General features: G+C 43.8%; 1 protein-coding gene across 3 annotated transcripts in view; it reads right to left on the reverse strand.

Annotated features, from left to right (window-relative positions):
* The window catches only part of SMOX (spermine oxidase), a 35,212-nt gene extending 19,571 nt beyond the window's left edge, over positions 1-15,641 (reverse strand). For all 3 annotated transcript variants that reach the window (XM_065405384.1, XM_065405383.1, XM_065405381.1), the window contains exons 1-2: positions 15,434-15,641; positions 7,908-8,134 (exon numbers count right to left, since the gene is read on the reverse strand). In XM_065405384.1, the coding sequence (XP_065261456.1) occupies positions 7,908-8,134; positions 15,434-15,641 (435 nt within the window). The remainder of the gene's footprint in view (positions 1-7,907; positions 8,135-15,433) is intronic.
* Positions 15,642-16,646: the final 1,005 nt, after the last annotated feature.

Consider the following 16,646-nt stretch of genomic DNA (forward strand, 5'->3'; position numbering starts at 1 on the left):
AGACAGGCAGGAAAGCCCTTAAAGATAAATCACAGACGTACAACCAATCCCAGGAATAACTTATTTGTCTAGAATCTGTGCCACCTTCTTATTTATCTAGCGCCACAGGGAAGCATAGTGCTTTATAAGCGGAGAGACAAGATCTCTGGTTGGAGAGTTTTTCCCATCGAAGGTATTTGGATTAAAACTACTGACCTCTCTGACAAAACTGGATAGTCATGATTTCAACATACCAGTGTTGAGGAGTAATTATGGAAAACGGTTTAAACTAATTGCCCCCTGCACCTTCCATATAGCTGCAATTCCCAGCCAGAAGAGAGGTAGGAGGATCCTGGCACGTCCATCCCTGTGGCTTGTAGTAAGAAGCTGCAGGGGCCACTAGAGGCCACATGCTTTCTCCCACCCACCACAGCTGGTCCCCGTGTTCTATTCCAGTCCCTCGGTGCACTACAAAGGCCTGTCTGCCAGTGGGCAGCGTGAGGGACAAAACACAAGACAGCGGTTGCAGAGGGAGAGAAAGGATCTGTTGGCCTCAAAACTCAGAGGTCTGCTGTCACGTGGCCAGACTTGTAGACAACTGCCTTTTGGAGTTTTCAGGCGCCAGGGGATTCAGCATCTACCTGGATAAGGAAGGACAGACATTTGCCATGTATTTTCCTTGAGACCCTCGCAGTTGTTAATGCAGTAGTTGCTGTTTGGCTGTTTCCAGGCACAGGATGACTCACCTGAAACTGTACTTCGAGCTATTTGTGCAGTCATTCGGCTGCTAAAAACGTCTGAGAAAAAAACAATGAGTCTGGCAAAATGGCAATCGGTATTGGGGACTATGGTATCAAATTGACCTTTTAGTTCTCAGGACAAAAAGTCAGGGGGAGGGGATTGGGTGTTTCCTTTTTGCCTCTGTGTACTGCCCCCCTGTTGTGACTATAATTTGGGGGGGGTTGCTTTGAAGTTTTATTTAATAAACATGAACAGAGAGAAAAGAGACAGGAAGTGAACTGGGGTGAGAGAAAGAGAAAATGAAGGAGCAGTACCAGAAAAAACCAAAACATAGAAAAAGAAATGATGAGACGGGAAGACACACAGAAGAGAATAAGGAAACTGGTAGAAAACAGGAAAAGAGAAGGGTACTGATTGAGGCACAGAGCTGTCCCAAAGCATAGGGATTTCAAAACAAGAGAGGTTGGGAGTCCTTAGCAGTGGAGGGGGGAAAATGGTCTCTCTCTCCCCCGCCCCCACATCAGAAGTATTGTGGAATTTCAGCAGGCGGCAGTTCATGGGCCTACACTATGGCACAGATTTCTGAGGTCTAACCACTTCCAACAAGTACTGCTAAAAGCTGCCGCAGACCTTGCCTCAGCATAATGCAGCTCAGCCTTCATAAGCCGATTGCAGACTATAAGCAGATAACACATTCACAAGACAAGCAAAGCTGTATTAAAATCCAGTTACCACTTGGCCCAGAGACTAAATTAGCCATCGGCATGTTTTCATTGTCCATTGTAGTATTCACTGGGCACCAGAGGAAAGAAGAGAAACACACATTTCTCCCTCAGTGGGGAAAACACCAAATGAGTTTTTTCCCCCTAAGTATGTGATCCAACTGGTCAGACAACAGGAAAATATCATCGTCTGTATGTATTATGGTAGCACCAAGGAGCCCCAGTCACGGGCCTGCACTGCTAAATGATTTTGTGAATGGCAGCTCCTTCATGCAAAGAAGCAAGATTGGAAATGCCAAGAGAATCTTACAACGAAGTATCTCTTAATAATGTATCAAGTATTGACTGAGTTTAAGACTGAACACACTTCCTAAATCTACTTGTGGAAAGGGATATTTATACTTCTAATGATGGAAAGAATATGCGTGCACACACACACAAACAAAAAAACGGAAGTGTATCCTTTATATATACACAAATACAGCAAAATCTGTTGTAAGTGACCAGACAAAGGTCAAACCAAGACTGTGCGGTTAATGAGAATTTTTAATAAAGGGGAGACAGAACTGTATTCATCCATTTGGAGATACTTTGAGGCTGTTTCTTGAGACAAAAACCTGAAAAAAACTATAACATCAACGAGTGTACAAGACTCCATTTAAAGTTACTGGGAAATGGCATTTTTGAAATACGGGACATAGAAAAACACCTAATTTTATTTTTTTCCTACAACATAGCTATCAAAGCATACCCAAGAGACTCCAAACAAGGTTTATTTCAAAGAGCTTGGCAAGATGAAGTGCACAGGAGCGTGTACAAGATTCTACTGATTTTCTTTCCATTTAGAAAGCACATGTACGCAGGATCTGACCGCACCAGGCCAATTAGCAAAAATTCCAAAGTCAAATATTAATGTCATCTTACCCCTTCCACCAAGGGACAGCTCTAAATACAAACAGTAACACACCAGCAAACAGGACGGAGTGAAGAACTGGCCAAACTCTTCTCTGAGACTGGGAAGAACAAATGGGTCCTGTTGCGTGCCCCAAATCAGCAAATCTGGGTTATTTCAGTCTAGAAACAGAAGGGCGTTCCAGAGCCTTGCGCCCTGCCAACAGCCCCTTCTCTATTAGAATGAGAGAGATAGGGCATCAGCATCTCCACTCATCGCAACTGTGGCTGCATACCACAGGGAAAGAGGCAGTCGCTCCAGGAGGCCAGATGTTGAAAAGCAAATTTTAAAAGTTATTCAGTGCTGAATTAGTAAGGCCAGGATGGCACATCTCAATCTGTGCAGTTTCCTAAGGATTGTCGGAACTCACCTCAAGCACTCTTTCTAACTCGGTTTTAAAACGAAGGGCTTGATTTATACCCCTGTCTCATGGCAGTCTTACGCTAGTGTAACCCCAGTACAAACCAGGCCCTCGGTATCTAGTGGGCCAGGCAAATGGTAGCGTGATAGACTATGATGCAGGGGAAAACAGCTTAGTCCTGAGCTGGCATAAAGCCCAGCAGAGGGTGGGAGCCTCAGGGGAAGAGAACTTAATCATTCTCCAGCTACCTCTTTAAACCCACCAACCATGCACCACACAGGGGAACGCTGACTGACTCTGAAGCCATTAACTATAGTAACCAGAAAACGGGTCATTGAGGTGGGGCTGATTGTGCTATGTTTTCAATGCACAAGGTAGGCGTGTTTTGAAACTGAAGATGGGGCTCTTAGGCACTATGGTACTTACATTATTATTGTTAAGAATGTAAAATCCTACAGAGACAAGGCCTTGTTGTTTTTACCTTGAGGTAGCTAATCAAGGTCAACACTATACCACCCCCTCACCCAGGGTTTACCTCGCCTAGCTCCATCAAGGTGGAAACTACCTGTGCCTTGTCTCCTCCAGAATTTTACATCAATGTAAAACACACCTTTCCCAGCAATGAAGACCACATCCTGGGAGACTAATGAAGTTAAAAGGGCTAAAAGTGGGTGTGATACTGAGTCAGAAAGGGTTAAGCAACTTGCAGGCTAAATGACCCAAATTCTACCTTTAAAGACATATTAGGAAAGTATGTAAATGGTAATTAGGGATATTCCTTATAAATAGCTAGCAAAGCCACGTCAGATAGACGAAAGCTTTGAAATGTAGACTTGTATTGTTAAAGAATTGGGAAAAGATAGTGATTGTACTAGTCTATGTTTACCTATATCTTGTTAGATGTTAACAATGTAACCAGACGGCTCCTGTCTATCACTATGTTTCATTGATTCAAAGATCAAAAAGGGAATATTAACGTTTAGATGAACTGTGAATGTGGTAATATCACGGTCTTCATTTCTCTTTGAAGTATGTAATAAACTACTTGTGAATGGAACAGGAGTACTTGTGGCACCTTAGAGACTAACAAATTTATACGAGCATAAGCTTTCGTGGGCTACAGCCTACTTCATCGGATGCAAATGGTGGGAGATGGGCAGTTGCCTAATGCTGATCCATGTAGCTAATTATCAGTGATGCTGAGGAAATAGGAGTTCTACTTCAAAGCCACAGTGCTTCACCTATTATTCACCTGCTGTCAAGAGGCTGCAAGAGAATTATAAAAGGAACTCTTGGGCCCTGATCCTGTTATCTCAGATCTGCTTCAGCTTCCTCAGGGGATGTTTGAGTCCCAAGACTGAGGTCCCCAGCTCCAGTCAGGATCACCCAGATATTGGACATTGGGCTATAACCTATGGAATTGATTCTGAAAGAACCATTTGCAACTCTAAAACTCACCATCTCTATTACGAAACTGACCTAAGAACTCTATTCATACCTGTATGTATAATGATCTTTTAACCTATACTCTTTTCTTTTTAAATAAATCTTAGTTTAGTTAATAAGAATTGGCTGCGTAAGATCTGAAATATTCATTGACCTGGTGGGCGATGTGTCCGATCTTTTGGGATTGGTAGAACTTTTTATATGGTGAATAAGATTTTCAGTAATCCTCATCATATTTGATTTGGCTGTCTGTGTGGGAGCCCAAGGCTGAATTGTTTTAAGGGAACTGTGTTTTGGGCTTCTGGGTAACCAGTAAGGTTTTGTAGAAGCTGCTTTGTTGCTGGCTTGGTAAATCTAAGTATTAGAACAACCACCAGTTTTGGGAATCATCTTCCCCATTCTTTGCAGTTTGCCTTGATTAAGCAATTTCAGTGTGGCCCCCCTGGGACCCTGATCAGAAAGTAGCTTGGAGATCACCCTGTGAGGGAAAGGTATGTCAGGACCCTGGAGAGGACTGTGAGGAAAAGCTAAATATGTCACGTGCATCCAGTTTTCAGATTCGCCTTATTTGCCACTGATTTAGTGTAGTGGTTGTTTGCTCAGAGTGGTTTTAGGGATGTTGTAAAATGCCCCAACATACAATCCCACCAACTAATAAAGAGGAGATTCAAACTGAAGCAGGCTGAATGCCCACTTTTCATTCCCCCTCCCCTTTAATTATAAACGTGGCACAAGAAGCTGCAAATCATCCAAAGCAGTAAAACCATAAGGAACCAACACAACCAAAAATATAAAAGCTAGAAGTAATGCAACATGCTAACTCAGTCTGTGTGTAAAGAGACACACATTCTCGTCTGTGCATTATGCAAGAGTAAAGTTCCTGAAGCCACACACACATACTACGCACTTTCCTATTTACTTCATCCATCAGCGAGTGATATTGCACATTTGGTTTCTTTTGCAATTTGGGTTTTCAAAAGATCATAACAACTTCTCTTATTTTTGTTCCCAAAAATAGAGAGAGGGGAGAAACACAGGACTTGCCTTAGCCGACCGGTACCAATCATCCACCTAATCCAGCATCCACCTTTGAGAGCAGCCAGTACCAGAAGCTTCAGAGATGAGTGTGAACTCCCCCACTATGGGCAATAATGATGCAACACGGGTATGGGGGAAAGTTACTTCTTAGTCCCAGACAACTGAGGGTTGGCTTATGTCTTAAAGTAAGAATGCTGAGATCCCTAATACATTTTTATCCCAGCACATGTAACAGCAGATGTGTTTACTACCCATATAAACGTCAAATCCTTTTAGGACTCTTAGCTATTGGCCACAAGGTTATATTCTGGTAGTAACAAGCTAATTATGCATTGCATAAAAAAAAAAAGATCAGCTTGACGTTTGTTGCTTTCTAGTTTCGCTGGCAGGCCCCTTGTTATTGTATTATGAGAAAGGGTAACCCCAAGTGCAAAACTAACTTTTCTTCACCATTCACTTTGTATCCCTCTGTAAACTTGTATTAGTCTTCTCTCTAAACTGTATTCTCACCTCTTTTTGTTTCCTTCTCATAACAGGTCATTCTAGGCCTCTAGTAATTTTCATTCCCCTTTGGAAACACTTTCTATATTTCTATATCTTTGAGATGGGATGATCAGAACTGAAAACAGTATTCAGAGCAGTGGCATGCCGTTTTCTTATATAATGTCATTCATTACAGCATTTCCAGTGTTATTCCCTCTCTCTTTTTTGATCTGGCCCAACATTTTATTTGCTTTTTTGATCACTGCTGCACTCTGAACTGAGGTTTTCCCATCATCATGGTGATGCCCGGCTCTTTTTTCTGAGGGGCTACTGTTAATTTTAAAACCTAGTAATAAGTAAAAGCAGCTCAAACTATTCCTGCCAAAGTGCATCACCCTGCACTTGTCCAAGTGGGATTTCATCTGCCACTGTGTTGCCCAATTGCCTATCTTAACTAGACCCCTCGGATGTTCCCCACAATCCTCTCTATTAACCCAATTACTTATAGGCCACGTATTCATTAGCTCTAGTCATGGCACAATGCTCAACGTTTTTCTATGTTGAAAATCAGCATTTCCACTCTGTCTCTGATCCACGATAGCACTTTAGCTCTCACCCCATAACTATTTTGTTTCCTTAATGGCCTCCGGTGAAGGATTTTACCAATGTCAGTTTGAATACCCATGTACATATTTTTAAATATATATTATACGATGTCCGGCTGATCCCAGGGGTGTGACATTATAAAAAAGATTTACCCAAACAAGTGTTGGTGAAGTTCAGATCCAGTTGCAAACTTTGAGGGCTCTACAAATGGCTACAACTTGGCAAGGATAGTTCCCCACCCCCACCCCCATTTTATTTAACCCACTCGGAGAGCATTTTGATTGGGGAAATTTTATATTGGCCCCTCACCCAAATATAATTAGAAATAGAGGAAACCAATCAGGAGAATAATTAGAGTGAAATCTGGCAAGCAGTCTTAGCATTGTTTAAGTCCCAGGGCAGGTCTACACTATGGCAGGGATCGATGTTCTGAGATCAATCCACCGGCGGTCGATTTAGCGGGTCTGGTAAAGACCCGCCAAATCGACTGCAGATTGCTCTCCAGTCGATCCCTGTACTCTACCCCCGACGAGAAGAGTAAGGTAAGTTGACAGGAAATTTTCTCCCCTCGATTCCCCGCAGTAACTCAATCTAAGGTACGTAGCTGGAGTTGCATAGTGTAGGTCGACTTACCGCGGTAGTGTAGACACAGCCTAAGTCTTAGTATTATAAAGTACAAAAGTAATGCCATTTTACATCTGTTCAACCATTAATTATCAGGGACCACATTCACCCTGAGCAGAAGCAGGCATCACTCCACTAGAATCAGTAGAATGGTGCCCATTTACACCAAAGTGAGACTGACCCTACCTATCTAGGAAACCGAAGATGGCTTTTTCCTTGGGTATTTGCTTAGGACACGTTTCATTACTGAACCTGTATTTCCACTTTTATTCTGCAATTTTCCATTTATTAATTTTTTTAGTGCTTTCATTTCTATTTTTCGTTCGTCTGGAGTCTCTACCATGAGCTTAGACACTGTTTTACATAGCTCTTTGGAGAAAATCACTTAAGATAGAGGAATGAACATTACAGGTAGCTTCCAAATCATAAAAATGAAAGCTCTCTCCAGGAGAGAAATTATATTTAACCCTTGTAACATTTGTCACAGCACCTGTGATGCAATCGAGCTTGTAATTCATATTAGGATGAATGTCATAGCTTACACAGCACAATGTAGTAGTTATAATGTCAATAACAATGTCTCACTGCCACATCTTTTAGTTGGATCTTTCTAAGTTATTATGTTCCACCTCGTTTGGGCCCCTTCCTTATTATTAGTTAAATGGCAAGTCTACAGCTATTGATTAAATTATCCCACAATATTTGCTGGAAGTGATGAGAATTGATCATATGACAGGACGGAAGGGGTATTCTCCTTGAGTGTGATTTGGTTCCAGGAGCTCTGATCACATTAACCAGTGACTGAATTAAACCATATTGGTTTTTAAAAAAATCCAAAACTTATTTTAAGTAGAGAAACTGAAGGCATTAAAAGTTTTTCTACTGTCTCGGCACTGACAAGTGTCTAGTGGTTTTCAGACCAATGTGCAACCGGAGGGGGCTGCTAAATACCAACCTCGTTGTATAAATCACTGAATTCTTCAACCACATCTTTCGGAATCCTCTGCCCATTGTTGGTAAGGTGATAAGCCACCCCATTCTTGGAGTAAAGACTGATACGGCCAATGCTTCTCTCACCATCAGTAGTCTCTTCAAGTAAGCCATTGTCTTCTGCTAGATGGTAGACTGGGTTTCCATTTGAACCATGGATCCACGTAGCTCCCAGTTCAAAAGTGGCGTTCTCTAGGGGGGAACAATCCAATTAGACCAGTACGATGAACTCGTTTACACAGAGATGTTGTATGTCACATCCCAGTCTACAAATGAAGAGCAGTAAATAGAGCACAAATAGGACATTTGCCCAATGATGCCACGTTACCAAAAAAACAACACTGAAGCACTGAAGAAGTGCTTTCACTTAAGGACAAGTTTAAGTGTCATACTAATGTTTGTTCATCGTAGGTCTCTACGGAACAACAGTGTCATACAGTGCTACAAAAGGGGAACAATCACAAGAGGGGTGTTCCCTAAAGAGATTCCAAGGTATGCAGCAGCAATGGTGTCTAATAGTTCAAGAACAAAGCAGAATCCCTGACTCCAGGTCCTAATCCATGATTGTCACTAGCTCAACAGGTGCCACTTAGCCTCTCTACTTCATCCTTCCCACCTATAAAATAGGGATACTATTCGTTTACCTACCACAAGGATGCTGGAAGGACCTCTGCACAGAGCTTTATATCTTCAAAAGAGCTATGTGAGTATTTTCTATATCCCGGTATCAGATTCTGAGCAGTGTAACAGCAGAATGCAATGGTGTCTACCCTACGAACATCATTAGAATTTAGTGCACCAGAGAGTATATTGATCTCTCTTGCTCAGAAAGTGTGAGGGGTTAGGGGAGGAAAAGAGGAGTTGGCTCTCTGTACTGTACTACTGCAAACAGAATATAAATGAATACTTACATAAATATTGAAGAAGTGGTAGGGAAAGAATAAGAGCATCGGTAGGCCACCCAAAGCCTTCAAACATCAAATTTAGTCTGAGGGAAGGGGAGGGAAGGTGATTGTTATTCAAGTACAGGGCAAAAAGGCATCTGTTCCACTAAAGCAGAGGAATGCAGGAAAGACTGAGACTGTCCTGTAATGGCAGCCTGAGGCTGCTTACTTTAGCATGCAGGAAAGCCGCCTTCTGCAATTAAACGTGTGTGTTGTTTACCAAAAGGACTCAAGCTACCTGCATTTCCATAAGGTGGAATTAGATCATATTTTATTATTTGTGCCTTTGAAAGATTTCTTTAAAAAGATGCACTGTCACATTAAAAAAAAATCATTTATTTTTCACTACCTATGCTGTTTGTTTGCTTTTTGCATTTCTCAGTTTGGACAATGCAAACTGATTAGTCAGTTACATGGTTCTCTTTAGTCTAGGTCTAATCAGTTTTGCCCTCAGACTCTCACGTATTAGCCCAATTCTGCAAAGTTTAAGCTGATAACACAGGGGCATGTTTATTAGGTTAAAAAGAAACACTGTTTCTAACAGATTTTAACTTAACTTATGGGACTATTTCTTATTACAGTTAGGTTTTGTAAAAGCTCATTTGTACACAACCAAATTTGGACTAAATCTGACCCAACAATGTCCCTTTAATATCATGGTCAACCCCATGCAATGCAGCATGTCCTGTAGTTTACGTGGATATTTTATTAGGAATTAGCAGGTTAGCTACTAGCCTAGATGTTTTCACTCTTAATAACTTCCTACTGAAGAAGGTAAGAATCACGTAATTGATTACACCAGGGGTTCTCAAACATCACTGCACCGCAACCCCTTTCTGACAACAAAAATTACTACACAACCCCAGGACGGGGGACCGAAGCCTGAGCTCGCCCGAGCATGGCCGTCCCAGGTGGAGTTGGAGGGCAAAGCCAAAGCCCAGCCCCACTGCTCCGAGTAGGGGGGCCAAAGCTGCAGCCCAAGGGCTTCAGCCCCGTGCAAGGGGCCTGTAACCTGAGCCCCACCACCCAGGGCTTAAGCCCTCGGGCTTCGGCCCTGGACCCAGGCAGTGGGAGTAGGGCTTCAGCTTCGGCCCTGGCCCCAGGCAGTGGGGCTAGGGCTTTGGCCCCGGGTGGTGGGGCTTGGGTTTCAGCTTTGGTCCCAGGCCCCAGCAAGTCTAATGCCAGTCCTGGTGACCCCATTAAAATGGGGTCGCGACCCACTTTGGGGTCTCGACCCACAGTTTGAGAACCGCTGGATTACACCATCACATAGTGCTTAACATGTAAATACAATCACAATGCCATCCAAATATGCTAACATTTACAGTGGGTTCACTGTTAGAAGTGATGCTGTCAAGTTGTACGAATGAGTCACTATTTCAAAGCAAATCCCAAGACATTTGGGTTTCCAAACCAAGAACAATTTCAAAAGGAAGTAAAGTGCCAGTGGAAGTTATCCGTCAAGGTCCTGAATGTGCAAAGACTTACATGGGCACATAAAGCATGTGCTCAAGTCTATGCAAAATCAGGGCCTAAATGTGTTAATATTTAAGGCATTGCAACTTCTGAACATACCCATAGATCATGCAGTCTGGTGGAAATGATTCAGTCCAGCAGTCAACGGTATAGTGCTCATAAATATTTCAGGTTTAAAGTGACAGTGATCTTATTACCTGGGATCTTCATACAATCCATAGCATACAAGGTTATTAGCAGGAGTAGTATATAAAACATGTAGGCCAGTCTGTGGTCGCCGTTACACTAGTGTGAATTGGCATTAATACTGACTTCCAAATAGAATCTGGCTCTTTTTCTTTCAATTATCAGCATTTTTTAAAGTAACACAAAATACTAGCATATTCTTCTTTATTTTTACCCAATAGCATTTACTTTACTGTCACAGCACAAACAAAAAAGGAAAAGCCATTTTCTCCTGTGTTCTATAGGAGCCGTTGTGAGGAATGTAATTAAATACTGTACAGGGAAACTAAAAATAGTCTAGCTCACCTGTATATTTAGAAACCCATTAACTGACATTACTCAAAGCAGATAAGCCAGTTATTTCCTGGAGTAAGTGGCATGATAAATTCTTTAAAGTTGTGAAGTTAATCACATTCTTTTACACAGATACTCCATTTAGTTCCAGGGCCCTTCAGGGCTTGAAAAATTAAGTAGTTCCAATACCAATCTCATTTGAATAAGGCCTTGTCTACACTACAGGATAAAGTCAATCTAAGCTACGCAATTTGAGTTATGTAAATAGCATAACTCAAGTCGCCGTAGCTTATATCTATTTACTGCGGGGTCCACACTATGGGATGTCGACGGGAGACGGTCTCCCGTCGATTCCCCTTACTCTTCTCGATCCGGTGGAGTACAGGAGTTGACGGGAGAGCGATCTGCGGTCGATTTAGCGGGTCTTCACTAGACCCGCTAAATCGACCACCAATGCATCGATGGCTGTGCGTCGATCCCCCGGTAAGTGTAAACAAGCCCTTAGTAAGAGAGTAGTATACAGTCCTCATAAAATGGGTCTGCTGGTCCCATTAACATGGTTATTTAGCTATAATATGTATTTCTCATGCATCACTGTGATGTAGCACCTGGATGTTATGATGATTGTTGCAATACATATATCAGACCAAATGATTGTTGCAATACATATATCAGACCAATGCAGAGGCCGTATATATTATATATATATATATATATACACACCTCTACCTCAATAAAACGCTGTTCTCAGGAGCCAAAAAATCTTACCGCGTTATAGGTGAAACCGCGTTATATCGAATTTGCTTTGATCCACCGGAGTGCGCAGCCCCACCCCCCCCCCGGAGCGCTGCTTTACCGTGTTATATCCGAATTCGTGTTATATCGGGTTGCGTTATATCGGGGTAGAGGTGTATAACTAAAGCAGAACACTCCATCTCTTCTTTGTTATTGCCCTGAGTGAAATTCTGAAAAACTTGTCTATGTTGAGTTACAACTAACTCTATGAGAGGTCTCATTGGAACTGCAGATACTAAGTAAGTGTATCTGAATTTAGACCTTAAGTTAATATCTTCAAGGGTATGTCTTCACTGCAGATAACCCAGGTAATCAGCACCCAGATCTATGCACACAGCTTAACCTCACCCAGGTGTGAGCAAACACACTGCAAAGCCTGTGTCTTAACTGGTGCTATGCTCCCCTGTGTGCGTCACTAGGTCTTCAGGGGGCATATCTTTGTGCTGCAGGAAGCTGAGCTGCTCTGATTCTTTCCCAGTGGACTTGTGGAAAAACTTGTCTGTCCTTCAGAGAACATTAGGGGAATTGTGGGAAGGCACTGGAGGACTATCAGCAATTGAATGGTTTAGCTTGCATCCTCATTGTCAAGTGGACGGGCTACCCGCTCAAGTGAAAGTGGCACTCAAGTTCTAGCCTACACCTCCAGTCAGGCCAGCTAGCCCAGGTTTAAAGCACTACCAACCTCAGATGAGAGGGTTTTGTGTGTGGACACACAGGGGGTTGGGGCAACACTAAAGTAAAACCCTGAGTTACCTCTGCAGTGAAGATATACCCCAAGGAAGAGATCACTAGACCACTCCTTAGCTTTGTCATTGAGGAGAAGGGGCTGCGTATAAAGGCCTTGTAACCTGTCCTAATAGGAGGAAAACTTGGGCTCCTCCTGATGACCAGTAACAAAGAATTCAACACCAAGAATCCTCCACCAGGAACAATATGTCCTCAGATACAGCGAGCCAGGTCACCAGCTAATACACACAGGCGTGACTCCAATGAAGTCAAACCTAAACCCATTTATACCAGCTAAGGATGTGGCTTTGAATATTTAAAACATGAGGAATGTTTTCAAAGAGACTGGAGATCTGGAGATGAAAGGCCCTCTGAGCCAGAATCTGCCAGCCTTGCTCTTGTACAGAAGCAAAGGGGATACTCACAGGTGCATCTACATTAGATAAGAAGGTACATTCTGTGCTACCAGTAGGTAAATGAACCTCATCAGTCTTATGGAATCACCTCCCTAATGCCAACTAACTAGTTTAATTTTTGACCATGTTCTCTGTATTCATTAACTTGGGCCTCTAGCTGGTCGTCTTTCACTTTATTTAGCCCGGCCTTACGTCACTTACTGTATTTTACTCTATAAACTCACCACAGTAAATAAACATGAGTGCCTGTGACCTTTCAGAAGGGAAATGAATGAAAAGGCTATTTGACAAATCTAAACTTTGGAGTCTGAATAGGGCATTTCAAACGCTGGCGAGACTTGGCACAGAGATTAGAATGGGAAATGTGTCATTTACTCCCCATGGGCTGTGTCCAAAATATCCTTGATAATGCGTGTGAGTGGAGGGAAGTGTTAAAGGTTTGAATATTAAGGGGCCAATATTTTCCCTGTGGAATATTTTGTATAATACTAATATAGGGCCTAATTTTGCCTTCCCTGTTCACTATGTTACTCTGTGGTCTTTCCTTCTCTAGGAAGAAAAGGGAGTTATTACCTCATGTTAGCTAACACGTGGTAACCAACACAAGGAAAAATCCTAGTGAAGACAGGAAATTTGGAGCCTACGGTTTACCTCAACCAACTAATACACGTTATACTCCTGAGGGCATTTTGCGCCAAAAAATTAAAAATTCTGCGCATAATATTTTAAGATTCTGCAAATTTTATTTGTCAAATAAATGTGGAGGCTCCAGCATGGCATTGGGGAAGCACAGGCCACTGGCTGCACGAAGGTGGGAGATCATCCTGCAGCACCCCCACCCCTGGGAAACGGACTCAGCAGTGAGGCTGCACCTGACCCTGACACAGCACAAGGATTGGGCCTGCCCTGGAAACACCACCCCCCTCCATGCCAGTTGCACCAGGTGTGGGCAGGCAGGATCCAAGTATGGAGGGGCTTAGTGTGGGGGAATCCAGGTGTGGGTTGAGAGGGTTCTGTGTGGGGTAATCTGGGTGCAGGGGGGATCTGGATGCACAGGGGCTTGTTGGGGGGGTTCTGGGTGCAGTGGTAATGGGACTTTGCAGGGGGGTCCAGGTGAAGGTGGTTGGGGCTCAGCTGGGGGGGTCTGTATGTGGGGGGGATAGAGCTAGGCGGGGGAGTGTGGGGGACTTAGTGGGGGATCCAGGTATTGGGGGGTGGGGCTCGGTGGGGTGGGGATCCCGGTGCGGTGGCTCATTGGAGTGGTCCAGGTGCAGGGTGAGTGGGGCGTACTGGGGGGGTTCTGAATGCGGGGGGTGAGGATCGACGGGAGGGTCTAAGTATGAGGGGTCTGGATGCATGGGGGTTAGGTGGATGTGGGAGCAGCTCTCTGTACAGGGATCCCTCCCCCTGCAGCTGAACAGCGATGGGTGCAGGAAGCGGGGGAAGTTTGCAAAGCTTCCTGCAGCTGGGGGAGAAATCTGGGGGTGGGTCTGACCCCGCCCCAGATGCTGTGCAGGGGAAGAGCAAGTCCCGTCCTCCCCAGACGAGCCAGGACTAGCTGCTGAGCTCGGAGCAGGGTAGGGAACTGGGTCTTTCCCAGTCCCGCCCCCTACCCCACAGTGATTTACCTCTTTGCCGGCTGCCCTGGGCACCCAAAACATACTGCTGGGGAGGGTCACATGACTGCTCTTGTGGCTACCCTTTGCTTCCCTGTCAGAAAGTCATTTTTCTGCGGGGAAGCAAAGAAATCTGCGGGGGACATACATTCTGCGCATGCCCAGTGGCACAGAATTCCCCCAGGAGTAACGTTAATGCTACACACTGCCTTGTCTTCACTAGGCATTTTCTTCACATTACTTACCATGTATTAGCTAACGGGATGGGAATACTAATTCTAATCTAATCTCATCCCAGCCCAGGTAGACAGACATGCACTAGCTCTACTCCAGCTAGCACGCTAAAAGTAGCAGCATGGATGATGTGGCTTGGGCAGCAGTCCAGGCTAGCCACCTGAGTGCCGAGCCAGGGGGTCAGGTGGCCTTGCACTCAGGTGACTAGCTCGTGCCGCAATGTCCACACCACTATTTTTAGCGTGCTAGCTCAAGCAGAGGTAGCGTGTCTGTCTACTCGGCCTGGAAAACTCATTCCCCGCTGCAGTGTATGTACTCCAAGATACCTACGTTCTGTGGTCAGCAGATTACTGAATGTTCTTAGCCAAGAGCAAAGGTTGGATGCCACAGAAGAAATCTTCCTAGTTCATACACTCAAGTTACTGGAGAAAAATACGCTTCCCCACCCTCAGCCACGCTGAACTCTCTTTATAAAGCCAAATGATCACCAACACCTTCACTTCAGAATAATACTTTACACTTCTGCAGAGCCTTTCATCTAAAGCTCTGAGTGCTTGGGAAGCTCTGTGCCCCTCACATGCACAATAACCCATTGCACCCAGAAGCCTGGTAATTGCAGGCTAAAATATCCATTTGCAGGTGCAAATGGCCAGGAAATGGCTTTAAGAGGATATCTAACAAATTAACCCTCGTAATAATACGAACCCTTGCCAGAAGCGCGAGATCAGAGAGTCCGATACAACAGTACAACAACATTTTCCTTACCAAGTTTGACGCTTTGCACTCTGCCTCCAATTCGGTCAGACGCCTCAAGGATTGTTACATCCGTGAAACCGTTTTCCAGGAGAGATTTTGTAGCTGACAGGCCCGCAAGGCCAGCACCAATAACTACTATTCGAGGCTGTCGTTTTCTCCGTAGGCCACTACTAAGAGGATCATCAGTGCTGTCTGAAGATGTTTCACAACTTTGCATGCCGTCCAAGCTCTCTTTCTAAGGAATCTAAGGAAAAGCAAACAAACAGGTTCAAGGAACTAAACCAACAACTCTTCACCCTTCAGGAGGATTCCTTCTCTCAGCACAGAAGCAAATTTGGGGGAGTCTCTAGATATATGACTAGCAGAAAAGAAAGTCAACCTATGAACTAGAACAAGTCCTTTCAAATGGGAACCACAGAAAGGGCAAAGAAGGATGTAAGAGTTTCTGGTCTCGACTCTGGAGCATCAATCGTTGAGCCTACTGCAGTCTCCACCCTCTACATTGTAACTACGTAACCATTTCCAGCAAATTCATAGGATTTCTGACCTCCTGTCTCTTTATATAACCTACTGATGTGGCAATTTTGTGGTAGAGCAAAAACACACACCCTGTGACAACTAGCTGTTCAAAGAAGTAACGTAACTTTATTCTGCTTCTGTGGCAACCACAAGGCATAAGCTTTAGATCATATAAATACGATACTAGGTAAATGGGACTTAGCTCAAAGCAGGAAGACCGGCTATCAAACCAATAGCTGAACCAAAAGTGGGGGTGGGGAGGAGAATCTAGGGTTTGCTCATTAGAGGGCTATTTGATTATTGCATTGTTAAGAAATGTGACTAAATGCACTAATGATCACAAAACAACCACACTGCTTTTCACTTCTGAGGTACCATTCATTTGAGGATCTCAAAGCACTTTGCACATATTAACTGAACTTCTCCACCTCTGTGTAGTACGCAGGGATCAGACATGGAGGAGACAGACGATGGTCCAAGTTCAGCAGTCATGTGCTCCAAATTCAGCAGCCACAGCTACAGTCCAGAACAAGCCTACAGATTTATCCATTTTATAAACTTCCTCTCATCTTATCAGACTTCTGCCAGCAAAATCCTGCAGTACACAAGTGAGACAATTATATTCCAGCACTGAGCCCAGAGGATTAAGGTAGTCCATAGCTGCTTCCTCACTGTTTTCTTGGAATGTGGCACTCTCCTGATA

The sequence above is a fragment of the Emys orbicularis genome, chromosome 5, assembly GCF_028017835.1.
Source record: "Emys orbicularis isolate rEmyOrb1 chromosome 5, rEmyOrb1.hap1, whole genome shotgun sequence".
Lineage (NCBI taxonomy): Eukaryota > Metazoa > Chordata > Testudines > Emydidae > Emys > Emys orbicularis.